Source organism: Chelonia mydas, chromosome 1 (assembly GCF_015237465.2).
Source record: "Chelonia mydas isolate rCheMyd1 chromosome 1, rCheMyd1.pri.v2, whole genome shotgun sequence".
NCBI lineage: Eukaryota > Metazoa > Chordata > Testudines > Cheloniidae > Chelonia > Chelonia mydas.
Genome location: NC_057849.1, coordinates 219,270,092 through 219,297,766, shown reverse-complemented (window position 1 = coordinate 219,297,766; position 27,675 = coordinate 219,270,092). Strand labels below are relative to the sequence as shown.

At 43.3% G+C, this 27,675-nt stretch overlaps 1 protein-coding gene across 7 annotated transcripts in view; it reads left to right on the top strand.

The window, feature by feature from the left end:
• Positions 1–27,675, top strand: part of VWF (von Willebrand factor) — a 259,168-nt gene that overhangs the window by 32,581 nt on the left and 198,912 nt on the right. For 2 of the 7 annotated variants that reach the window (XM_037913649.2, XM_043529637.1), the window contains 5 exons: positions 2,556–2,610; positions 4,824–4,973; positions 10,986–11,088; positions 11,185–11,393; positions 24,669–24,793. In XM_037913649.2, coding sequence (XP_037769577.1) covers positions 2,556–2,610; positions 4,824–4,973; positions 10,986–11,088; positions 11,185–11,393; positions 24,669–24,793 — 642 coding nt within the window. Of the gene's footprint in view, positions 1–204; positions 342–2,555; positions 2,611–4,799; positions 4,974–10,985; positions 11,089–11,184; positions 11,394–24,668; positions 24,794–27,675 lie in introns of those variants that run through there. The other 5 variants (XM_043529527.1, XM_043529577.1, XM_037913643.2 and 2 more) reach the window with 4 other exon arrangements.

Sequence of the window (27,675 nt, the reverse complement as noted above, 5' to 3'; positions counted from 1 at the left end):
CACACTCACTGATGAAAAACCCATTTCAAAGACTTATCTGTCATGTAAGTATTTAATACAATTTCCTCTCATTGTTTCTTTCTGGCAATTAAGGCAACTGATTTACATGATAGCAGTTTAGCACTATTGTGTTGAGAATCAGACGGATGCAAAGGTCACCCATTACCTTTCCTCTTAAATTAACAAAAGTTCCTGGCTTATATGAAAACAAAAAATTTCAGTCCCAGTCCATTCCAGTCCAGCCGTCTGAAGGAGACAGGAACCATGGGGTCTTAGGCTAAAGCTGACCATCCGAGAAGCTGATTTTTTTTCATATGCAATTGAACTGTGCACAGAAAAAGGTATATTTATTTCTTATGAAACAGATTATAAAATTGCACAGGGTGGGTCATTAGGCTGATATAACTGATATGTATTTCTTTGTTAATGGTACTTTCCTACGAGAGTTAAGGTGGAGTTTAGAGCAGACAGGTTTGGGTAATTTTTTTTTAAGACAGAGATTATTATTATTTTTTGTTTAAACATCATTTCACATCTGTTTTTGTTTTTTACATGACTTTGGTCTTTCTTGCTGGCGCTTAAAAGGAAAGTGATAATAAAGAAATTCAGTAGTAGATTTAATCAGAGTAGTAATATAATCCACAAACGTGCTGATTAAAAGTATATCAATATGTGTTTAATCTAATTAATTCCAATTGTTTCCTTTTTTTAGTCTCTTCTGTTTCAGTTCTTATACTGTGTCCATCATTGTGGTATCTTACAGTGCCTGTATCTTTATAGGCACCAGCCAGATCATACACACTACATTTTTCACCAGATCCTTCTTTCCTTTTTTTTTTTGCAAATATAGTGAGGCAAGTTCTGCACTCAGTTATACAGGTTGACTATCATTGACTTCAATGGGAGTTAGACCAATGTAATTGAAGTCAATGGAAGTTGTGCCTATGTAAACAGAGCAGAATTTGGTCCTGGGGTAAGCTTCATTATCAAGGGCTTTTCTTACCCAAATTTCTGTAAAAGAAATAAGTAAGATCTAGTGGAGCCAATATATTGGATATGAATGTATCTAAGGTAGTGCTGGCCAGAAAATGGAAATCCCTTCCCAAGAAAAAATTTGTGGCTTTGAATTATTTTTTCCATACTGAATTGGGAGAAAACATCAATAGTGCAAATTGTTATTGCAGGAAAGGATTACCAAAAATTCCACGGTGATTCTCCCCAAAATGGATTTTTTTTCAGCTTGATGGCTGCCACCCTGAAAAACTCTTGTCAGTTTCGCTTTCTCACACAGGCCGTGATATTGACAAGAGCCTTCAAGCCAGGCAGTTGGGGGGAGCTACTGTTTAAATTTTCCTGACAGAAAATTGGATTTTTTTTTAACAGAGTTGAAATTTTCCCACAGAAAACTTAATATTTTGGAAAATGGCATTTTTTGTCAGAATGATTTTCCAACAGGTAATTTAGAGTCAGTTGTAATCTGAGGCCGAAAGGGGGCTTGTTTGAAAATTGAGTGCATTCAGCTGTATCCTATAACTAATCTAACCTATCTGTGTAGAATTTCACACTGCTCTCATCTGTCACCTGGTATCCTAATGTCGCAGAACGTTTTCTTAGCTCTTATTGTTGCACTTCTTATATTTTTATCATCTTTATAACACTGGCAGTACAGTAAGTTAGTTTACAGTCGTAGAGGAGACAAAGGGTGCGACACAAAGCAAATGGGAAAACTCCCACTGACTTTGGTGGAGCCAGGATTTCACCTCAAGTCTCTGCCCTGTGCATGCTTATCTCAGTGGGCAGATGCCTGTGTGTGTAATGGAGCACAATTATACTCAGGGGGCTGTGCACGGGTTGGAAGTGTTTGCCTACATGGATCAGTTTGCTGGAGCAGGATCTTTATATATAACATTCTCCCCCTGAGGTAATATAATTTATGGTACAATAAAAGATATAACCTAACCCACCTTGTCTTTCTAATATCCTGGGACCTACACAGCTACAACAACACTGCAATTCTCCCCCTGAGGCACTAGGGAAAGATGTAAGTCCTTAGGTAGTGGCTGTAGATCGTAACAGGGCCTAGCTGGGTCTTACAGTCCAGTGGGTTAATTTTACTTTTGCTGGGCTGCCCAATAGTTGGATAATTGAAACTTTGTATTGAAGTTGTTTAATCTGTAATAATTTTGTAACAATTGTGGGTGAGGTGTATGGAGCCCAAGGCAGGCATCAGGTAAATTAGAATAACACAAACATCTCATATCTCCTATGCAGATAGCCCATGTTACCTGCTGAGAACAGAAAATGCATTATTTCTAGAGTACTTCCTTTGTGTGTGTTTTAAAGTATGGATTTGTAGGGTGATCTTATTGGATTATCATGAAGGACCATTTCAATTTCTGTTTTACAGCATGAAGTAGAACCTCAAACTAATACAAAGAAATTCAGGGAGCAAACAGACACTTGATGAGAATTAAAAAGAGCCCGGAAAACTAGCCCCCAATTCTCAGTGTGTTAAATATTGACAATGAATGTTCTAACATCTTTTATTTTAACAGATGATCTGTTTCACAGTCCTGCTAATGCAGTTAGCTCTGCCCATTGTAACAACAGGTAGGAATGCACAATGTTTCTAATACCTAAGAAAATGGAATTTTGTATTCCTTTTTACAATACTTTCTTTATTCCTTATATAATCCTGCAAACCTTACTCAGGCAACAATGCCATCAGCGTCAAAGACAGATAGAGGACTGTTCCCTATTGCCTGTATTCTGCACTAAGTGTGGTGTGGACAAAATCCTACCCTCACAACGACTCCCATTGAAATCAGTGGACTGAAATGGACAGACCCTTGACTATGTGTGGTGCCACATTGACTTTAATGGGACTCTGTGCAGCCATAGAGATTTACCTGCATGGAGCTCATTGCCAGATCAGGGCCTGAAGTAGTACTGCAGGGTTTGGCCCAGTAGAAATAAGCCGAAAAAGCAGTTCCAATCTAGATACCAATTAACTTAACATGTTAGATACGAGAATCTCATGGTTACCTAATTTCTGAAGATTGTCATGTCAGGGTTATGCTCTGTCTGAAAACTAGAGTCAACATTTTCAAACTTGGGTAACTTCAACAGGCATTTAAGTTGTTTAGCACCTCCTTAAAATCAAGGCACTGAAGCCTGCATTCTGTAAGTTACAATGCAAAGGGCACCCTTGAATCCATGCAGAGCCATTGAAATCAGTGTGTGTGTGTGTGTGTGTGTGTGTGTGTGTGGAGGGTCCTCCCATGTAGTAACTTGCAGGCTAGGGTTGCCAACTTTCTAATTTCAGAAAAATGAACACCCTTGCCCCAACCCTGCACCAAAGCCCCACCCTGCCCCGCCCCTTCTGAGGCCCACCTACGCTCGCTCCATCCCCTCTCCCTCCATCACTTACTCTCCCCCACCCTCGCTCAGTTGCTCATTTTCACGGGGCTGGGGCAGGGGGTTGGGGTGCGGGACAGGCTGAGGGCTCTGGCTGGGAGTGCAGGCTCTGGGGTGGGGCTGGGAATGAGGGGTTTGGGGTGCAAGAAGGGGCTCTGGGCTGGGGCCAGGGGTTTCAGAGGATGGGAGGGGGCTCTGGGATGTGGCAGAGGGTTGGGGTGCGGGAGAGGGCTCCGGGCTGGGAGGTGGGGCTGAGGAGTTCGGAGTGTGGGAGGGAGCTCTGGGCTGGGGCAGGGGTGCGGGCTCCAGGCAGCACTGACCTCAGGCAGCCCCGGCATTTCCCAGGGACAGAGGAAGTCCACAATGCTCCCAGGAAGTGGCGGCATGTCATTCCGGCTTCTAGGCGGAGCCCCCTCCCCGGTTGCTCCTTGGCCTAGGAACTGGAGGGACATGTCGGCTGCTTCCCAGGAGCTGGGCATGGAGCCAGCGTGCCCCGCTGTGGCGAACCGGACTTTAGTGGCCCGGAGCCGCCAGGGTCCCTTTTTGACCGAGCGTTCTGGTCGAAAACCTGATGCCTGGCAACCCTAGGACAGGGGCCTGATTTAATTGCCTAAATGTGGAGTTAGGTGATTAACTTTAAGCATCAAAGTTAGAGAATTTTGACCTAGCCTAATAGGTGCTACCCAGTGAAATGTTTCAGGAAAGCAATTACAAAAGGGGCATCCATACAGCCAAAGTAAATTCATATTTAAATTGTAACAGATATTTTGAAGGAAAAACATTTGCATAACTTAGCCAGCTCTGTGCTTATCTACACAATTTGGTTCAATTGAGTCACATGGAATGTAACTGAGGACAGAGATTGGGCCCAAAATATTTGTAATTGGGACATTCCCCGCATTTATGTTTTTGGTTAGTCTTTTTGATTATTTTCATTCTATTCAGGTTCCAGTAAGTACTAAAAAAAAAAAAAAAAAAAAAAAAAAACCACAAAAAACCCAGGATTTATTACAGCTGCATATCACTGGTTATTAGTCAAACCCTAGAATTTCATTGAGAAAAATGTCCATGCACCCTGTTGAATAATATACTCAGACAATTTCTGTCAAAATACGGGCCAGATGTTCAGCATGGTGTAAACTGATCTAGGAGTGGGCCTTATACTCTGCTGATATAAAATGGCATCGTTCCACTGTAGCTGAAGGAGCTTCACTGATTGACACAAGCTGAACAACCAGCACAATGAATATTAAGAATGCGTGCAACTCAATGGAACTTCACTGACTTACACCAGTTGAGAATTTGTCCCATAGACATGCAGCTCCCAGGTGGTTAAAAACGATTGCTTGATTTTACGTATTAAATTGTGCTTTGATATCCAGGATCATCAAGCTTTTTGCTTGCAGATGGACAAACAGAGGAGCCATCTCTTTCCCGCTGCAGCCTTTTTGGAGATGATCACATCAAAACATTTGATGAGTCTTTCTATGACTTTGCTGGAGATTGCAGTTACCTCCTGGCTGGGGACTGTCACAAACGTTCCTTCACGCTCATAGGTGAGTTTGAGTAGGATATCAGAGATCAGCAAATGTGGAACATTTTAGGGCTTCAGTATCCACCTACCTTGGATACTTTCACATGGCCGAAGAACATTAGCAGAGTTCCCAATGCTGCCTTCTGCCAGAGAGGAGGGACAGCTAAACCAATGAGTCTTGATGGCCAGGCCTATCTGCATGGAGGCCAGGCCTATCTGTATAGAGGTCCTGGTTCCTCCAAACTGGCTTCTGATGTCCTTTGACACCTGGGTTCTTGCACTGATAAGCTACTGGGGAGGCAGGATTTCCTCATTAACCCTTGTGTAAAGAGGAAAAGTGGGTTGTCTTTTAAATGTTGCCAGGATGGTGGAGATTTTCAAAGCTGACTAAGGGATTTAGCCACACGACTCCCATAACCACTCATACAGAATGTGTGCTGAATCCTTTGAAAATCTATCCACTCAGCACCGAAGCCCACCGGGGTACTCAGGTATGTTTAAGGTCAGCATTTGCCTCTTCAGAGCTAGGGTTTGTCTTCCCTTGAGCTGGAGGTGTAATTTCCAGCTGGAGGAAACATTAGACATTAGCGTTAGCTCGGATTGAGCTAGTGTGCTTAAAACAGAAGTGTAGCCATGGCAGGATGGGTTAGCTGTCCTGTGTATGATCCCATCTGAAACCATAGGTGTCTACTTGGGATGTCTAGCCCCTCTCACTGTCAGAGCTACACTCCATTTTTAGCACACCAGCTTGATTGGAGCTAGTGCGGGTTTGTCTATTCAAGCTGTAAATTACCCCTTTGGTTCAGGTTTCAGAGGGGTAGCCGTGTTAGTCTGTATCAGTAAAAACAACGAGGCACCTGAGAGACTAACCAATTTATTTGGGCATAAGCTTTCGTGGGATATAACCCACTTCATCAGATGCATGGAATAGAAATTACAGTAAGCAGGTATAAATATACAGCACATGAAAAGATGGGAGTTGCCTTACCGAGTGGAGGGGTCAGTGCTAACGAGGCCAATTCAGTTAGGGTGGATGTGGCCCATTCCCAGCAGTTGACAAGAAGGTGTAAGTATCAACAGAGGGAAAATTATTTTTTGTAGTGACCCAGCCACTCCCAGTCTTTATTCAGGCCTAATTTGATGGTGTCAAGTTTGCAAATTAATTCCAGTCGTGCAGTTTCTTGTTGAAGTCTCTTTTTGAAGGTTCTTTTTTTTTTTTTTTTTTTTTTTAGAAGAATGGCGACTTTTAAGTCTGTTGTTGAGTGTCCAGGGAGACTGAAGTGCTCTCCTACTGGTTTTTGAATGTTACAATTCTTGATGTCTGATTTGTGTCCATTTATTCTTTTGTGTAGAGACTGTCCAGTTTGGCCAACATACATGGCAGAGGGGCATTCCTGGCACATGATGGCATATATCACATTGGTAGATGTGCAAGAGAACGAGCCTGTCAAGGTTCCTTCTCCACTCTGAACTCTAGGATACAGATGGGGGGACCTGCATGAAAAACCCGCTAAGCTTATTTTTACCAGCTTAGGTTAAAACTTCCCCAAGGTACAAACTATTTTACCTTTTGCCCTTGGACTTTATTGCTGCCACCACCAAGTGTCTAACAGATATATAACTGGGAAAGAGCCCGCTTGGAAATGTCTTTCCCCTCAAAATCCTCCCCAAACCCTACACCCCCTTTCCTGGGGAAGGCTTGATAAAAATCCTCACCAATTTGCATAGGTGAACACAGATCCAAACCCTTGGATCTTAAGAACAATGAAAAAAGCAATCAGGTTCTTAAAAGAAGAATTTTAATAGAAGAAAAAGTAAAAGAATCACCTCTGTAAAATCAGGCTGGTAAATACCTTACAGGGTAATCAAATTCAAAACATAGAGAATCCCTCTAGGCAAAACGTTAAGTTACAAAAAGACATAAAAACAGAAATATCCATTCCATTCAGCACAGCTTATTTTCTCAGCCATTTAAACAAAACGGAATCTAACGCATATCTAGCTAGATTACTAACTAAGTTCTAAAAAGAAAAGGAGTACTAGTGGCACCTTAGAGACTAACCAATTTATTATGCTCAAATAAATTGGTTAGTCTCTAAGGTGCCACTAGTACTCCTTTTCTTTTTGCGAATACAGACTAACACAGCTGCTACTCTGAAACCTATCATTACTAAGTTCTAAGACTCCATTCCTGTTCTGTTCCTGGCAAAAGCATCACACAAACAGACCCAGACCCTTTGTTCCCACCCCACCCCCAGCTTTGAAAATATCTTGTCTCCTCATTGGTCATTTTGGTCAGGTGCCAGCGAGGTTATCCTAGCTTCTTAACCTTTTACAGGTGAAAGGGTTTTTCCTCTGGCCAGGAGGGATTTTAAAGGTGTTTACCCTTCCCTTTATATTTATGACAGAGCCCTTGATGCTGTGGCTGATGTGGTTGGGTCCTATGATGGTGTACCTTGAATAGATATGTGGACAGAGTTGGCACCGGGGTTTGTTGCGGGGTTTTTGTTGTGTGGTGTGTAGTTGCTGGTGAGTATTTCCTTCAGGTTGGGGGGCTGTCTGTAAGTGAGGCTGGCCTGTCTCCCAAGGTCTGTGAGAGTAAGGGATCGTCCTTCGGGAAAGGTTGTAGATCCTTGATGATGTGCTGGAGAGGTTTTAGTTGGGGGCTGTCGGTGATGGCTAGTGGCGTTCTGTTACTTTCTTTGTGGGGCCTGTCCTGTAGTAGGTGACTTCTGGGTACCCTTCTGGCTCTGTTAATCTATTCTTGTTCTGTCTTCCCCCCCTTGCTCTTTCTGCTCCTGTGCAAAGCTAGCCACAAGCTGGCCAATCAATTACTGAATGTTCTACACCAATCTTTATCATCAGTGACCCCAGCCCTTGCCTACAATCAGGAAATGGAAGCAGAGAATGGGGAAATTCGAAAATAAAACCATTCCTATGGAAAATCAACAAAGCTCCACTGGAGTTTCCTTTCAACAGAGCGTTCTAGGCCATACAAGGTGTATTTGGAGGCTGTAACTCTCATATGAAGAGAGATTGAAAAGACTGGAATTGTTACTTTAGAATGGAAGTGAATAAGAGGGAACAGGATGAAAGCATATAAAATAGTGAATGGTCTAGAGAAGGTAAGCCGTAGCTGTTTCTCCCTGTCTCATAACACAAGAACAAGGGGACATTCAGTGAACTGAAAAGATGGGAAATTAAAAACTGATGAAGGGAAACATATTTTCACTCAGCATGTAATTAGACTGTGGAACTCACTGATGCAGTATTACATTGAAGCCAAGAACTCATTAAGATTCAAAGAAGGAATGGATATTCATGTGGATAAAAAGAATATCAAGAGTTACAATAGTCAAGGCAAACAAAGTTTTGATAGGCATTAAATACCTCGTGCTTCAGGGTTTAAACCAATCTAACTATTAGGGATTAGGAAGAGATCTTCATGAGGGCCAGATTATCTCGCATCTGCCTATTGTGGGGTTCTTGAACCTCCCTCTGTGGCATCTGGTGCTAGCCACTGCCAGATCCAGGATACTGCAGTAGATAGACCATGGGACCAATGCTGTGTAGTAATTCCTTTGATCCTATATAGCTGTGTAGTTGATCAGTATCCAGGAGTGTTGTGTGGAATTATCAGAGTTGAAACAGACGCATATTGAGTATATGCTGTGGTTACTCGTTGCTAAAGCTGGACAAATAGTTCATGACAAATAATTTATTCACTGAATTTTTCCTCTCCTGTCTGTTGGTGAATTTTCTGTGAATAGATTGTGATTTTATCAAACTTTTAAATGTATTGAAATTATTACCCAAATAACTTTTAATTCCTGTGACATTGCTTGTTTGCAAACAGTATGTTGTGTGCCTTTGAAATGACACTTGTTTTGATTGGGCACATAGGTCACATGGTAAGGTTCTGTTCAATAATTCCTGAACAACTCTTCAAAACTAGTGTCTGCTCCTAGCAGTCATGACTAGAAATTCAGAATTTCTTTTGTGCAAATATTCTGCATTATTCACTTTAAATTAACTTTTTCCATGAATATTCGTGCCTGTGTCGTCAATTGCAGAAAGTGACCACAAAAAAAGATATGAAGAGTTGAAGCAAAATTAGTTAAAAATTCAATTAGCCGCACGTGCAGTTTTCAGACTGCATTTGTCAGTACAGCCTCAATCCTGTACAAATTTGCACATGTGTTTAACTTCACACACCGAGAGTAGTCTTAGGGTATGTCTACACTACACTGCAATTAAAACCCTGTGGCTGGCCCCTGTGGGGCTGTTTCATTGCAGTGTAGACTTCCGGGCTCGGGCTGGAGCCCAGGCTCTGAGACCCTCCCACCTCACAGGGTCCTAAGGGTACGTCTACGTTGCAAAAAAATAAAAAAAACAAACAAAAAAACCCAACCCCAACGCCCCCCATGGCAGCGAGTCTTAAAGGCCGTGTCAGTTGACTCAGGCTTGTGCTCCAGGGCTAAAAGTAGCAGCGTAGCCCGGCTTTGAAACCTTCCCTGCCCCCGACCAGATCTCAGAGCCCAGGCTCCAGCCTTAGCCTGAACATCTATAGAACTATTTTTAGCCCTGTAGTGCAAGCCTGAGTTGGTTAACCTAGGCTCTTAGACTCACTACTGCATTTGCTTTTTTTTTTTTTTTGCAGTGTAGATGTACCCTTATTCACCTGCTGAGTAATGCTTTGTCTCATCTTCAGGAAGTGTAAATTCTTTATTGTTTGTATTACTGTAGCACTTAGGATCTCCAGCCAGGGACCAGAACCCCATTGTGCTAGGCGCTGTACAAACACAGAATAACAAGATGGCCCCTGTCACAATGAGTTTTTAATCCAAGTACAGGAAAAGAGACAACAGATGGATACAGACAGATGTGGGAGCATAAGGAAACAGGGAGATAGTGTTGGTCAGTATGATAGACAATGATCACAGAACACCAGCAACCTAGCAGATGTCAAGTTTATAGTTGGCATCATGGCAAAGGAGAATTTTCAGGAGGGATTTGAAGGTGGTTGAGGAGTTAGCTTGGCAGATGTTTCTAGAGAACGCTCCCCAGGCATGAGAGGCAGCATGGGAGAAAGCACAAAGATGTGTGTTTGAGAATGTAACAAGTGGGCGATGGACCCTGGAATCATGGGTCAATTGGAGACGAACATCAAGAGCTTGACAGTGAATGAGAGGTAGGGTGTGGAACTTTCTTCAGTGTCTAGAAGTGAAGACATGCAGCTTTATGCTTGATAAAAAGAGATGGGGAAGCCAGTGGAGGGATTCAAGGAGTGGGTTGACTGTGGTCAAAGTGATGGCCCAGGACTTTGGTTTTCAACCTTTTTCCATGTGCAGATGCCTAAAAAATTTCAAATGGTGGGGCAGACCCCCACGGACCACAGGTTGCAAACCACTGATCTAGGAAAATGATCGTTGCAGCAGCATCCTGAATGGGTATGTGTGGGGCAAGATTGCATTTCTCAAGGCCCAAGGACAGGATGTAGCAGTCACCAAGACACAAAATGATGAGAACTTGGATGACAGTTTAAGCTGTGTGATGGATAGGAAAGGCTGTATTTTAGAGATGTTATACAGAGAGAATCTGCGCGATTTAGACATAGTCTGGATGTGAGGATCTAGAGAGAGGTCCGAATTGAAGATGGCACAGAGGCTATGGTGCTGAGTGACAGGCAGGCTGGTGGTGTTGACCACAAGGCTTGAAAAATGTGGTAGAGGGCTTGGTGGGGGGAGATTGGGAACTCTTATTTAGCCATTTTGAGCTTGGGTTTGGGACTGTCTCTGGCCCTGTGTTTATATTGTGCCTGGCACAATGGAACCCTGATCTCAGATAGGGCATCCCAGCACTACCGTGCTACAAATAATGAACAATAATAATAATGGTCTTTGCAGATTGGGGCCTACATTTGTATAAATAAAGGCAATTGTCTCTAAGTCTGAGTGCATTTGAAAAGAACAGCAATCAAGCAGAAGAAGCTCAATTTCATGAAAAGAAAGAATAATCTCTTGTATCTTTTCAGGTGACTACCAGAATGGAAGAAGAAACAGCTTCTCTGTGTATCTGGGAGAATATTTTGACATTCACTTGGCTTTAGATGGAACTGTGACTCAGGGGGACAAAAGGTAGACAGTGCAACAGTGAATGATGTCCGGTAGAAAGTGAAGCATCCATGTTATTTTGTGCATTACATCCTGAGCAATCTTTATTTTTCTTTACAGGGTTTCCATGCCGTTTGCCTCCCATGGGATATTTGTAGAAACCGAGTCAGGCTATTATAAGTTATCCAGTGATGAGCATGGCTTTGTGGTGAAGATTGACATCAGTGCAAATATTCAAATACTTTTTAGAGAAAAGCACTATAATAAAACCTGTGGCCTTTGTGGCAACTTTAATAAGTTTGCCGAAGATGACTTCACAACGCAGGAAGGTAAGGCTCAAAATATTTACCTTAGATTTTGACGTACACTCCAGTAGCATTTTTCTTGAGGGCTGATTTCACAACACCACCTGAATCTCAGTGATTTAGCAATGAGCTTTCTTCACAAAATTTGTCACAGTATTGCATTCTGATGTGCCAGTAAGTTATGTGACTAAATCCTTCAATCTTCCTCTTCCCTAAAAATGAATTAGCTTCATGTTTTATCCCTGAGTAAAACAGAGGGCTCTAGGGATACCGTTTTCACAAACTTTTACTCTAGAAGTGGTAATGATGGAACTAAAGTCTATATCATGGACTTCCATGGAAAAACTAGCGGAAAGGGTGGATTTACATGGGGAAACACTGCTACAGCCAACTCTGTGTTTTCCACATATGAGGCCACTTGGGGATAGGAATGGGGTTTAAATAACTGTAGAAGTGACAGAATGTGTGTCTTGACGGGACACTTGCATAAAAGAATGGCCCTTCAGTGATCCTTTGGGTCTCTCTAACCTAGGCAGCATGCTTCCCTCAGGAGACATGTTGCCTGAGGCTCCTTCTCCACACCAAGGCCTAGTCTTCTGTCTCATACATAAAGGTTTGTAAGTGTGGAGTGGGAACCCCTGGGATTAATGCTTTCAGTGTCTCTCTGTCATCTTGACAGGGAATAATGCTACATAGAGCAGCTGCCTATCAGTGACACATCCTCCCTGCCCAAGACATCTCCCTCAATCTGCAGAGGCCCATTTGTGATACAGAGGTTATGGGGAAGTGCATCTGTGTGTTCAGCAAGCAGAAATGATACTGCTTTGGCTCCTCTCCATCCTGTATGTTTATACAAATTAGCCTCTTCTAGCTAAGCCCACAAGTGTAAGGATGGACTTGGTTTGACTCTAAAAGGCAGTCCTCGATTTCTCTTGCTTCAGAGGGCCTTTTTCATCTTCACTCTAAGCCATTCACTCTATGGAGGAAGAAGGTATTTCCATTGAACTAAGTGCTTTATAAAGTGGAGAGAGAGCTGAACCAAATAACAGAGAAGAACTTGGTACTTTTCTAGTAAAGATACCATCAGGATGGCCTGGAAACAGGGGCACAGTTTCAGTGAATGAAAACCCTAAGTGGGTATAGAATAGTGTGTGCTAAAATGTCTGACCCTGTCTTATTCAATGGAAACAGTGACTGAAAAACCCAGCTCACAAAATTCCAATCTGGGCCTCCAACACCCTAAAGTTTGGGGGTGTTACAATCTGGAGTTTGATTCAGGCCCTGTTCTAGTGACAATAAACAGAGGCAGAAGAAGTAATAGCACGGTTAGTGGATTCTTTTTCAGGACAGGCAGTGGTGTTGCCATCTACTTTGTTTTAGAGTAATGGGACAAAACCCATGAATTAGCAATCCTAAAATGTCAAAGATCTCCTTCTACCACTGCTGCTTGAACTCATTCCATGGTCTGTAGACTCAGTGGGCCTGAAAACGGATCTTCCTGCTGAAAACAAGAAGGCTTCCAGAAATGCTGACCCAGCGTGGTAGAGTGAATGACAGGGAGACTTTTAAAAATGTATTAAAAGTAAAAAGAGGAGAAAAGACTACAAGGGGGGGGCAGTAACTGCCTGCACTTTTTGATAGACCACTGTTGGTGTCTCCCTTGCTGTGTCCCTGTTAGACCATGCAGGTGCTAATTCTGCAAGCTGCTTTGTGTGGGCACAAGGGCCCTCCTGTGCAGATCAACTTGCTGTATATAGGTATAAGTTAGCAGTTCTACCTGGCTTTTAACATGAGCCAAGAGATCTTTCATATAAGCTGATCCAGAAAGCATCAGAATGAACCCTATTAAAATAAGAAATACCATCTGTCTATTCCTGTCCATCATAATTTTACTTGCTGTCTCTTAGTCACATTAGAAGTGTGTAAGAATCCTCCAAACTCAGATTTCAGTAAGAGAGTGACACAGAGATCGGAACAGTCTCTTTCTGTGGTCCTGCAGTCAAAATTCTTATCGGCTTCAGTGTCTCTGTTATTTCCTGTTAACCTTTTGTCTGTGTTTTGACTGTTGGACTGGACCCAAAGATTGTAATCTATAGGAATAATGATGGTTTGGATTTTTGTTGATAACTGAAGCAAGATCACTTGAGTTTATGAACTAAAATAATAATAAAAAAAAACACAGAAAAGGACATTGCATAAAGTGTGAGAAGACTGTCAGGTCCTGAAAGACACTGAACTTTGACTTCAGAGAAAGTAGCAGCTCTCAGGGTCAGACCCAGAGAAAGAGACAGACAACTAATACTAGAGCCAATTCTTATAACGCAGCGAAAGAGCACACACAACAGCTGAGAGGTGTGTGCAAAGGTGCCATTTGCAACCCTTCAGTCCTGGCCTGTCCAGTCACTGAGCTGGACCCCAGTATAAATTAGAGCAGTCTGAAGACTGCTCTAATTTCTGTTGCCTGTTGATGACCCTGGGGGCCCATTATAGCAGCTGGAGATCACTAGGGCACTGGAGGGATGCCCTCAGTCATGATCCCTTTTTAACCCCCAAAGACCATGACCAATATGGCATAGAAGCTGCTATAGTGGTTTTAGATGACCGGAGTGCCCCTCAATACAGGAGGATCCTTCTGTGATTTGGTGATCCATCTTTAGGACAGCCTTGTGCTACTGGAGAATAGGGTCATAATGCTACAAAATTCCCAACCTTTGAGCACAAAAGTTTGTGGCATTTAGTAGCATTTTACATCTGACCAACTGTTGCTTATGTCACAATTTTAACAAAAGAGCTTTTTTTATATATTGAAAATGATTCCTCCCCCCATTTTAGATACGAAAACCATCTGTGCTTTAAAAAATTGGCCACTTTCGCTCAGAAACAGGGCTGGTTTTGCTTTTACATGATCCAACTTCTGATAACACGAGTCTTCTAGTATCAGATGCCACCATCTATTCAGCCATTGGCCCCTCATGGGAGGACTCAGTGTGCTTTTATCATTGCATAGCAGGCCAGAGATGGCAAATGAGGAGGGAAGGCCTGAGTGCAGGGAAAGGGAATTTTAAATTTAGTAAGCCATGTATATTCATGTTTGTTTTATCATTTCCCTTGTTTGTCTGTACTGCGACGCCTTCCTTTGGTTCTATACAGAAGCTTAGACTCTGGCAAAATAATCATACTGGTCCCTTGTGACCTTCAAATCTATGACTCTCACTCTGGAATGAACTTTGAGGAGTAAGTAGTGTAGCAAACCCATATATCGCTCTGCTGCACGCTGTGGCTGCTTGGAATTTCACAGAATTATAGACATGTAGGACTGGAAGGGACTTCAAGAGGTCTTCTAGTCCAGTGGTTCTCAGCCAGGGGCATGCATACCCCTGGGGGTACACACAGGTCTTCCAGAGGGTACATCAACTCATCTAGATATTTGCCTAGTTTTATTACAGGCTACATAAAAAGTAGTAGTGAAGTCAGTACAAAATAAAATTTCATACAGACACTGGCTTGTTTGTACTGCTCTATATACTATACACTGACATGTAAGTACAATATTTATATTCCGGTTGATTTATTTTATAATTACATGGTAAAGATGAAAAATCCAGCAATTTTTCAGTTACAGTGTGCTGTGACACTTTTATATTTTTATGTCTGATTTTGTAAGCAAGTAATTTTTAAGTGAGGTGAAACAAAGACAAATCAGACTCCTGAAAGCGGTACAGTAGTCTGGAAAGGTTGAGAGCCACTGTTGTAGTCCAGTCCCCTCCACTCAAGGCAGGACTAAGTATTATCTAGACCATACCTGACAGGTGTTTGTCTCACCTGCTCTTAAAAACCTCCAATGATGGAGATTCTATACTCTCCCTAGGCAACTTATTCCAATGTTTAACTACCCTGACAGCTAGGAAGTTTTTCCTAATGTCTAACCTAAACACCCCTTCCTGCAATTTAAGCCCATTACTACTTTTTCTATCCTCAGAAGTTAACGAGAACAATTTTTCTCCCTCCTCTTTGTAACAACCTATTATGTACTTGAAAACTGTTATCATGTCCCCTCTCAGTATTCTCTTCTCCAGACAAAACAAACCCAATTTTTTTCAATCTTCCCTCATAGGTCATGTTTTCTAGACCTTTAATCATTTTTGTTGCTCTTCTCTGGACTTTCTCCAATTTGTCTACATCTTTCCTGAAATGTGGTGCCCAGAACGGGACACAATATTCCAGTTAAGGCCTTATCAGCATGGAGTAAAGTGGGAGAATTACTTCTCGTGTCTTGCTAGCCACAAGCAAGACACGAGAAGTAATCTTGCTCGTGTCCAGCACTCCTACTAACATCCCAGAATGATGTTTGCCTTTTTTTGCAACAGTGTTACACTGTTGACTCATATTTAGCTTGTGGTCCATTATGACCCCCAGATCCCTTTCTGCAGTACTCCTACCTGGGCAGTCATTTCCCATTTTGTATACGTGCAACTGATAGTCCCTTCCTAAGTGGAGTACTTTGTGTTTGTCCTTATTGAATTTCATCCTATTTACTTCAGACCATTTCTCTAGTTTGTCCAGATCATTTTGAATTATAATCCTATCTTCCAAAGCACTTGCAACCCCTCCCACCTTGGTATTGTTCACAAACTTTATAAGTGCACTGTCTATGTCGTTATCTAAATTATTGATGAAAATATTGAACAGAACCAGACCCAGAACTGATCCCCACAGGACTCCACTCAATAGTCTCTTCCAGCTTGACTGTTAACCACTGATAACTACTCTCTGGGAATGGTTTTCCAACCAGTTATGCATCCACCTCATAGGAGGTCCATCTAGGTTGTATTTCCCTAGCTTTTTTATGAGAAGATCATGCAAGATGGTATCAAAAGCCTCACTAAAGTCAAAATGTACCATGTCTACCACTTCCCCCCCATCCACAAAGCTTGTTACCCTGGCAACATCAGGGATACAACTGTGCTTCTCCTGCTCCAAAGGCACAGGCCCTTGCTACTGAAGATATAGGAGCAACTCCAACTGCTGATAGCAGTAGAGGGTCCATCATGCACAGGTACACAGTTCTGATTCCATTCAGTAAGGAGTGGAGGTGCACTGATACTTACAGTGAGCCAGTTCCTGCTATGGAGATGTTTTCAAGTTCTGTCATGGTTTGTAAATGAAATGTAATATGTTAATCTCATCCTGGCCACTTTCTAAGACCCTGCAGCTTTAAGTGACAGTCAGTCTTTGCTCAGGTCATTAGTGTGCAGCTGCAACCCTCTTTCCCAGTGCTTAGCTATCTATTGAGGTACTTCCTGGTAGCCAAAGCATCTGTACACCTCACAATCACTTATGGATTTGTATCCTCATGACCGCATTGTGAGATAGGGAAGCACTGTCCCCACTTTACAGATGGGAGACTGAGGCACTGGGGAAACTAAATGATTTATACAAGATCATGCAGAAAGTATGGGGTAGAACAGGCAATTTGATGGTGCATCTCCTCAGACCTAGACCAGAGCTGGAACTATGGGCCATCCTGCAGTGATACTTAGTGATGGATGCTGTCGGTCAGGATTAAGGCACATTTGCAGTGCTGTGTGAAAAAGCTCACTCTACTTAATTCAAGCCAGGCCTATTAGGCCCTCACTTTCAAGAGTATAACTTTATTCACAAATATTTATCTTACATGAACCCCAGCACCCTTCCATAGATATGGATTCTTTGGCCAGGACAGCAATAGGAAATGCAGCTGGGAATCTCTCCCCAGATAATGAATGCACTAATAATAAAACAACACATGTGGCCACTTTTTGGACAAGGGCCTGGTATTCTGAGTCTGCTCCAATTCTGAATCTGAAAATTGGCAGGCAACACTCTGCAGCTTTTAAGCTCCTGTGGTGTGGGCTATAGCATGCCATTGCCTGGCAAGTGTAAGGTAAACTAGAAAGATACAGCAACTGTGAATGATATCTAATGCTTCAAGTAGTGTTGAGAGGTTATCGATATTGTCTTCCCAGATGTTCAGATGCAGCATAAATGTACTTGAATAATAATGCAACTTTGCACCTGTATAATGGCTCCTACCAAAGGATTTCAAAGTTGATTCCAAACTTCAGTGAAGCAAGACTCCATAAATAACATCCCTGTAAGGCAGCCAGTCATTTTACAGATGAGCCATGGAGAGGTTAAGTGACTGACCAAAGATCACATAGGAAGTCTGTAGCAGAACCAGAAACAGAGCTGAGCCCTCCTGACTTCCAGTCCTATACCTACTGTGACAGGGTTGGGCCAGATGGCTACAGGAGAGTGATAGAAGGCAGATATATGAGCCCCAGGTTGAGTAGGTCCCTTTTCCCTGGGTAAGGCAACAGGGAAGGTTCCAGAATAATCAGGAACTTTCTGGAAACAATTAAGACAGACAGGCTGATTAGAACACCTGCAGCCAATCAAGAAGCTGTTAGAATCAATTAAGGCTAGCTAATCAGGGCACCTGAGTTTAAAAAGGACCTCACTTCAGTTTGTGGCGTGCGTGTGAGGAGCTGGGAGCAAGAGGCACTAGGAGCTGAGAGTGAGAATGTGTATTGTTGGAGGACTGAGGAGTACAAGCATTATCAGACACCAGGAGGAAGGTCCTATGGTGAGGATAAAGAAGGTGTTGGGAGGAGGCCATGGGAAAGTAGCCCAGGGAGTTGTAGCTGTCACACAGTTCTTCCAGAAGGCACTCTAGACAGCTGCCTTCCACAGGGCCCTGGGCCGGAACCCGGAGTAGAGGGTAGGCCCGGGTTCCCTCTAACCTCCCAACTCCTGGTCAGACACAGGAGGGGTTGACCTGGACTGTGGGTTCACGAAAACGGCCAAACTGAGGGCTGCCGTGAATCTCCGAGGCGAGCAAATCCGTCAATAAGCGCAAGACCCGCCAAGGTAGAGGAGAAACTTTGTCACACTACCTACTGCCTGTCGAGGTCCAAGGGAAATGAAAGGGAAACCTGCTGAAATTTTCAGAACTGACTAGTGATCTTGAGTCCCCACCTTCAAACATTCTAAAGGGACCTGATACACAGACAGCATTGAGCGTCTGCCCTCTAAAAATTAGAGTTATGCAACTAGAATTAGAAAAACCTTTCTTGCATATAACATGGCAATATGCTTTTTCCATAGCAGAGAGAAACGTGAGGGTAGCAATGTCAGAGCAATATATGCACAGACTGATAAGCTGAACATTGTTAACAAGAGTTCTAAGGTCATAAAACACTTCCGTTAAAGTTGACTAGTGGAGCCAGAGCACAAGTTCCAAGTGGAAGTTGTTAAGGCTCCCAGAATGTTTGGAATGATTCTCAGTGGTGCCAGGAAGCAGGTGTGATCTGACCCTCTCCTTGAGATCTGTCTTCTGGAATGTCTAACAAGCAGCATTGTCAGTAGCCTTGAAAAAGACTATGGGTCCTATTTTCCAACACAGGGACTGTAATAATAGGGCATCCAATTCCTATATTTATATCAACACTTGCACACACAAGGTGGGAATAATAGGGCACTTCAGTGTTGGTTTAACTCTGTTCCCACTGAAGTCAATGGGAGTTTTACCATTTTCTTCAATGCGAGGTGAGTTAGACCAACGCTGAGTGCTTTAGAAAATCTCACCCCTATCATACAAAGGGCAGTGGATGAGTGATTTTGATGTGCTGTTAACTGAATATTGTTCTCCCAGTGTCTTGGCCATTCAGAGGAAGAAAAACTGCCAAGTGTCTGCCAAAGGTGATGAGACTGCATTAGAGCAGGGAAGAGTGACTTGAGAAACCTTTAAGTATTAGAGAATGTGCCAGGAACCGAAGAAACTTCAGTACTGGTTGAAATCAGATTTTCAGCACCTCACTAAATGTATGAAAAACTATTCCACTAAACCCAAATACCTTTTAAAAATGAATTAAATGATATGCTGCCAAAAAGTGAAAGGAACTCTGCACAAAGAAGCAGATAATGGTGTTCTACAGCTGTATAGATGGGTACAGAGAAGGAAACTAGCTATCCCTAAAGGTTCAGTTAATTATCTTATCTATGTGCTTAAGAAGTTCCATGGTTTTCCTTGGCTTCCTTGTTCCCCCTTAATTTTATATTTTATTTTTCCCACCACCAGCAGTGCCCCCTCTCCTCTGCTCCCTTCCCCTCCAAATATGGTTTAGTAGAATGACAACGAGTTTTAGGTGGCTAACATGGTAATCTTAGAATTCAGTTCTTATCTCAGTGTGAAGCATTCTGTACAGACCAGAGATAATTCTGTCATTCATTTTTGTACTCCTATAAGGTCTGTGAAGTATCTGAGAATCATCTAGCTCATTGATATTGATGTGTAAAGGGGAGGATGGTTCGGTGAGTCCTCTCCAAAAGATCCATCTGCAGAAACATGTAAACATCCATTACCTATATTCTCCAATGTATCTAAATGGCCATACAGGGACTTTACAAGAGGGAATGACTTCATGCACATCTTTGTTGGTGCTCAATGGGAGTTAGATGACTAGCTGGCTTTTGTGCCTTTTGAAAGTCTCCCTCATTTTTTCAGAAGATATTTTTGAACACAGAAAATGGGAAAGGCCAAGTGTCAAATATTTTAGATAAAGATAAAACAGACACCAACATACACTTGACTGTTGGGAGTTAATGATGAGCTAGGCCAGGACAAGAGAGAGCCTTGTGTTAGGGCTCATCTGATAGCTGCTCACCTCTCAATACCATTATTGCATCCAGTGCCTTGATTTGAGAAACACCTGAGAGACAAGCAGTCTGGGTTGCCCACTGCCTTGAGCCTACTGTAGTCAGATCTGTGCAAAGTGCCATCAAATACAAATAACACGCTGGAGAAGGTAGTGGAGAATCAGACTCCTTTGCTGTTTTTTCCTTTCTCTCTTCCATTGTCGTCTTCCTACAGGCAACCTAATTCAATATTCAAATGTTTAGATGCCTGCTTTAAATATTTAGGCATCTGTCAGAGTCGATTAGGTATACTTAATCCTGCCTCAAGGTGGGGGCTGGACTAGCTGACCTCTTGAGGTCTCTTCCAGTCCTACATTTCTATCATTCTCCCTTGCCCATCCCCCTCAATCTGTGATTTAGTGAGCAATGATTCTTAAACTGTTTAACCTGGACAGGGCCCCAATCCTGCACTTGACTCAAAGGGAAAGCAGCCGTCCACTTTCCTGGAGCCTCCTTGAAGTTGCTGGGATTCTGTGTGGATGCAGCAGTTTGTCCATGTCCAGTCAGGACACTGCTCTGTAATGTCACTTTCCACTCCTCCTTCCTCTTCCTCCTTAAGACCCACTGCTATCATGAATCCTAAGAAAACTGTCAACTATTAGTAGTGAGACAAAGGGCCAGTGAGGAAAGCTGATGCTTTTTTAAGAAATATATATTCCTTGTAGTTTTTATTTCTGTCCCCCTGTGTCCATCATATGTTGCTTGTCTACTCAGACTGTGAGTTTTGGGGCAAGGCCTGTGCCTTTGTTTGTATTTGGAAAGTACATCATACAGGCTATTGCTGCTACTATAATGTATCCTAGCACATTACAGGGTCTGCTACAATCCAGATAAAAATAACTGCTTCTGTACATGAGAAGCTGTGTGTGGCTGGCAAAAGGGGCTTGAAATGGAGGATTGGGTTTTATCACGTCAGACCCTCCCACAGGTGGCCGTTATGCCAGTTGGGCAGGGGGCAGGCTGGAGAGCTCAATAAGTTATGTACAGCTCTAGATTTGAAGGTGCCCAGTTGCGGTTAGTCCTGGTGAGGAAAAGATCTGATGACAGTTGAGTGAGAGAGACTTAAGGCTGCTGCTTGAATTAATTTTCCTTTCTATTTATTGTCTCTGGTTATTACATATTGTTTATGACGAGACCGTGCATTTCCTGCTCTTAACATCTGGAGACCAGGTCTGCATGTGTTCATCATGTCTCGTTACGCTATTTAAAATGCTTTGGAAGGAAGTGTGGATAGGAGACCTGGGTTCTGATCTCAGCTGTGACTTTCTGAAGTTCATGCTTTAGCTCTTGGTGCCTCTGATTCCTTTCCTATTCCTTGTCTATTTATAGCATAAACTTTTCAGGGGCAGGGACTGCATCTCACTATGGGTCTGTCTACACTGCAGTTAGACACCTGCAGCTGACCCATGCCAGCCAACTTGGGTTCGTGGGGTTGGGGATGTGGGGCTGTTTTATTGCTGTGTAGACTTCCGGGCTTGGGCTGGAGCCCGAGCTCTGGGACCGTCCCACCTTGCAGGGTCCTAAAGCCACGGATCCAGCCTGAGCCCAAACAGCTGCACTGCAATTAAACAGCCCGTTTTCCTGAGCCTTACAAGCCCGAGGCAGCTGGGATGGGCCAGCCATGGGTGTTTGTCTGCAGTGTAGACAGACCCTATGTGTTTGGTAGATGGCACCTCCATCTCAGCTGGGGCTCTAGGTGCTACTGTGAATATGTAATTAATAATCATCATAAGTAAAATATTCTGGACCTTTGGGATAGTTTGAATAATATTTAATGAGTTGCTGAGAGCAAAGGCTTTTGCTCTAATATTACCTGCAGACAAGAGGTCTGTGCATGTGAAAATTTATAGTACTGTGATTTTAAGATTGACTCCTTTCCCTGCCCCTTTCAACACTAGAAAAGGCAAGTCACTTTTAATAAATACACTGTGTGTGTGTGTGTGTGTGTGTGTGTGTGTGTGTGTGTGTGTATGTATGTATGTATTGTGGTAGTGCCTAGGAGCCCCAGTCTCAGACCAGGACCCCATTGTGTGAGGCCCTGTGCAAACATTGAACAAAAAGATGGTTTCTGCCTCAAAGAATTTACAATCTGACCTCAAATTGGGTTGACAACTGGATCTTGTGGGGAGGGGAGATTAGTCATAGAATTTAAGGCCAGAAGAGACCACCAGTGTGACTTCATGCACATCATAGACCACCAAAGCCCATCCAGTTACCCCTGTATTGAGCCCAACAACCTGGATTAGACCAAAGCCCTCAGGAGACTAAACTTCTGTGTGCCACAGTCAGAGAATATGTGGGACTGATGTGCACCTATGCCTGAGAGCCTGCAATGGCAGGGAATTGATTAGTTGGGATGAGCCCAGATGATCCTAGCAAGTATCTTGCATGCCACCCTGCAGAGGAAGGTCAAAAAACCCCAAGGTCCCTGCAATTTTGATCTGGGGAAAAATTCCTTCCCCATCCCCAAAATGGTGATCACTTACCTCCCTAACATGTGGGTTAGGCTCACCAGCCAAACAGCTGAGAGAGAGAATTTATTAGGCGGGAATGTCTTTCCTGACCACAGAGGCATGAGATTTAGGAACATAAGACAGATGACTGGAATGGACCCTAGGGCTGCTGAGCCCAGTCTCCCATCCTCACAGGCAACCCTATCATACAACCCCACCCATACATTTATCAAGCTCTATCTTAAAGCTAATTTAATTTGCCCCCACTACCCTTATTGGGAGGCTGTTCCAACACCTCACTCCTCTGATGGCTAGAAAACTTCTAATTTTCAGCCTGAACTTATTCATTTATTCATACCCAGTTTATATCTATTTGTTTGTATGTCAACATATTCCTTTAACTTAAATAGCTTTTCTCCCTCCCTGGTGTATACCCCCTCTGATGTGATGTACTTACAGAGAGCAATCATCTTCCCTCTCAGCCTTCACCACTCTCCATTCCCAGCTGGCATGCTGTTGGAATGTTGCTTACTGTGACTGAGGGCAGGTCTACACTACTGAGCACAGTTGACCTAAGTTACACAACTCCAGCTACATGAATAATGTAACTGGAGTCGATGTAGCCTAGGTCGACCCCCGGTGTCTACACCGCGCTGCGTCAATGGGAGAAACTCTCCCATTGACTTACCTTATGCTTCTCATTCTGGTGGAGTACCGGAGTCGACGGGAGAGCGATCAGCAGTCCATTTAGTGGGACTTCACTAGACCTGCTAAATCGATCCCCGGTGGATTGATCGCCGCACGTCGATCCCTCGGTAACTGGAGATGAGCCCCGAGTAGTGCACTGGTCACTGGAGTAGTGTGTATTTGCCCAGGACAGACTGGGATATTGACTTCCTGAAAAATCCCTCCTGCCTCCCGACTAGTATAGTATTGCCAACAACAAATGTTCAACATGCATGAATCAGACCTCAAACATCATTGCATAAAAAATCACGAGGTTATTAAATTAACAACTGTTGGGATCACATTGGGATATGCTTAGGTCACATTTTCAAGCTTTTTTCTGCACCCATAAGGGCTAGAAACTGACTTAAAGAAAAGAAAAAAAAGAGAAAAGGCTGAGAGTCTCACATCTTCACATGACTCCAGGAGCTGGACCTTTAAGAAAACATCAAACATCACAAGAGTCACAACAGTATTCAAGAGTTGGCAAGACAAGCTATGTGAAATTAATCACTTTACAGCAGTGATAGGTGGAGAGAAAGAGGTGTTCCCCTTATAAGTGGCTGGAAGATGGAGAAGAAAGGAATGGTGAAGGCATGAAATAAGCCCCCCATGAACAAGAGGGAGTCAAAGGAGAGGGGCTGTAGCTTCCTCTTCCCAGTAGCTAGCAGCCACAGGGCCTAAATCCCCATAGCCTAGCACAATCATGCCAATAAAAAGTAGGTGTCAAATTCTACCGAATCAAAATGATGTTTTTACATAGGTGGAATTGACTGCATATGGTACAACACAGCTGTGAGGTCCGATAAATGCACTAATCCTTCAAAGGGCAATGGTCCAAAGAATTATGGGATATGAAAGGTTAAAAAAATGGTTGCAGAAAGGAGGAAAATTGAGCTGCTGTCAGGAACGCTCCTATCTTGGTTGGGAGGTGGATGGTGACTTAATTATTTTGTTTCAATTCCTAATTTCTATTATTTGTATTTTTAAAAAAATACACACACAGAAAAAACATCCCAGTGCACTTAGGCTCCAGGCAGAATTTATCTGACCAGCAAATAACATCTAGAATGTAGTTAAATAATTAATCTCTTCCTGTAGAGTTGAGCAATGATGGGAACTGTCTCCCACAGCCGTTAGCACTCATCTGCCTTGTCTGTTCATTGGGTGGGGAGGTGATTGTAGAAGGACTCTATCTGGATTCAGTCCTGATTGCTCTGGGTAGTTTTCTATAAACATTCTGTTACTTGGAAGGGGAATGCTTTAACGTTGTAGATTGATTAAAACATAATTCATGAGCATCTCAAATTCTCAAAGTCAGCGCTTGTCTTTTGTTACTCAAGCCCCTAAACACCTGTTTCCTGCCCCTTTTCATGATTCACAGGGACCCTGGTCGAAAGCAGCTATGATTTTGCTAATTCCTGGGCACTGCACAGTGAAGATAAGCGATGCAAAAGAGTGCCTGCTCCAAGCAACACCTGCAATATTTCATCTGAATTTGCAGATAAGGTTGGTACCATACCAATGGGCTGTGAGCCCAGTCCTGCTCCTATTGAAGCCAGTAATAGTTTTGTTCCTGGGAACCCTACTTGTTAGAGCATGCTCCTGCAAAGTCTGGAGTGTCTTCATCTCCCATTAACTTCCAAGGCGGTTTCAGGTGCTTAGCTCCGCACATGATTGGCCCTAACAGCCTGAATCAAGCCTCAGAAGTATTATGTTCCTAGTACTACAGCACCAGTCTTTATGTAGGTGGAGCTACACACTCACTCAGGCCTTTGTCTAAGGGCATGGCTATACTCCAGACGCTTAGTTACTCCACCTCCCCAAGAGGTGGTAGCTATGTTGGCTGGAGAAGCTCTCCTACTGACATAGTGCTGTCTATACGGGGGTGGGGAGGGGTTTAAGGTAGGTAAAGCTATGTCACTCAGGGGTGTGGATTTTTCATACCGCTGAGTAACATAGTTATACTGAAGTAAATGTACAGTGTAGACCGGGCCTAAGAAGGAGAATAGTTCAGTGGTTAAGGGTTTACCCTGGGATTTGCAACAGCTATGTTCAATGCTGTATTCTTCCACAAGTTTTTCCTATGTGATCTTGGGCAAGTTACCTAATGCCTCTGGATATGTCTACACAGCAGCTAGACACCTGTGGCTGCCCCGTGCCAGTCAACTGAGGCTCGCAGGGCTCGGGCTATGGGGCTTTTTCATGGCTGTGTAGTCTTCTGGGCTCGGGCTGAAGCCCTGGCTCTAGGACTCTGTGAGGTGGGAGGGTCCCAGAGCTTGGGCTTCAGCCCGAGCCTGGAAGTCTACACTGCAATGAAACAGCCCCGCAGATCCAGCCCTGTGAGCCCGAGTTGGCTGGCATGGGGCAGCTACAGGTGTCTAGTTGCTGTGTAGATAGACCCTCTGTGGCTCAGTTCCCCATTGTAAAATAGGGATAATAGCACTTTCCTACATCACAGGGGGTAATGAGGATAAGTCCATTAAAGATAGTGAAGCGCTCAGATACTGTGGTGATGATGGGGGACCATATATGTACCAACTTAACTTTTGTAAGAATAAGCTTTTACAGAACCAATAGAAATATTTCTGTGGTTTGTTTAAATACCAACGGGAGCCGTTTCTTTTTAAGAAACACCCCCCTGTACTGCTAGCAGCTCAGTCATTGCAGCAGCCCTGTGCTAGTGCCCTGATGGTGAAATAGGCTAAAACTAATTACAAATAAACATGCAAATTCCTAGCCTAGCTGTTTGGGTTTTTTAAGCAGTGGGAGATGCAAAAAGTAAACAGCGTGAACGCTGACCCATAAAGGAAGAGTTTTCAATGAACTGCAGTTCAAGAACCTCTAATGGCCTGCGGAGCAGCTGTGGGTGGTACATGGAAAGTTGGCTGGTCAACTGGTGCTGACTCTCCTCTTTTTTCCAGCTGCTAGACTTCATTAAAAGAAGCTAAAACGACATGATGATGTGCTTTTTTGGGTATTACTGTTCTACATGGGCAAGGGCCACAGGGATGTTATTTCGTTACCAATAGGAGGGAAGGTTGGCTGTATGCTCATGACTATGAGGGGAAATGTCCATAAGACAATCTCTGTAGTACCATGTGGTCTGCACTATGAAAATATTTCAGAAGGCCTGGTCCAAAGTGTAATTTGTAATGCATGCAGGCAAAGAGGTTTGGTCCTGATCTTGTAATGAGATGCATCTGTGTGGAACCAGTGATGTTCCTGCATGGGATCTCATTGCAGGGTAGGGCCCTGGTATTGAAAAAAAATGTATTTTTAATGTGATGTGTCCCTTTGATCCAGCAACTCCTATTCACTGATTTAACTAATACCCAGGGGCACCAAATGTTTGTGACAGTGGGAATTGGCAGCTTCAGGGGCGACAAGACTCTGTATAATTTCCATCTCAACAGGTGTGCATTTACATAGATACATAGATATTAAGGTCAGAAGGGACCATTATGATCATCTAGTCTAACCTCCTGCACAATGCAGGCCACAGAATCTCACCCACCCACTCCTGCAATAAACCTCTCACCTATGTCTGAGCTTACTGAAGTCCTCAAATCATGGTTTAAAGACTTCAAGGAGCAGAGAATCCTCCAGCAAGTGACGCAGGCCCCATGCTGCAGAGGAAGGCTAAAAACCTCCAGGGCCTCTTCCAATCTGCCCTGGAGGAAAATTCTTTCCTGACCCCAAATATGGCGATCAGCTAAACCCTGAGCATATGGGCAAGATTCACTAGCCGCATACGCAGGAAAGAATTCTCTGTAATAACTCAGATCCCACCCCATCTAACATCCCATCACAGGCCATTGGGCCTATTTACCATGAATATTTAAAGATCAATTAATTGCCAAAATCATGTTATCCCATCATATACCATCTCCTCCATAAACTTATCGAGTTTAAGCTTAAAGCCAGATAGGTCATTTGCCCCCACTGCTTCCCTTGGAAGATTATTCCAAAACTTCACTCCTCATTTGATCGGTAGCAAATGCACAGTCCCACAAAATTTGCTTCTGCTCAGATCTTCTTTGCAAGAGGAACAGAAATGTTTTATTGTTTTGAGCTTCCTATCACTAAAAATCTGCAGCTGATCAATTCTGTCCTTACTGAATAGTTATGGGATGAGGGAAGCCAGGGGCTGCATTTTATGATTCTCAGTTGCACTTGGGAGTCTGATACAGGTACAGTGCAAGTCAGTTTAATATGTCATCAGAGAACTGGCATCAATACAAGGCATGTGCTGCCTGGGCATGCCACGATCACCCTGTTAGCTGGCTTAGTAGTGACATTTGCTGGAGAATACTTTTAGGGCCATTCTGCTGATTGTAGTGCCAGATGCAAATGGAGACTGACCTCATGGTCGTCGTGTGTCCCCCCCG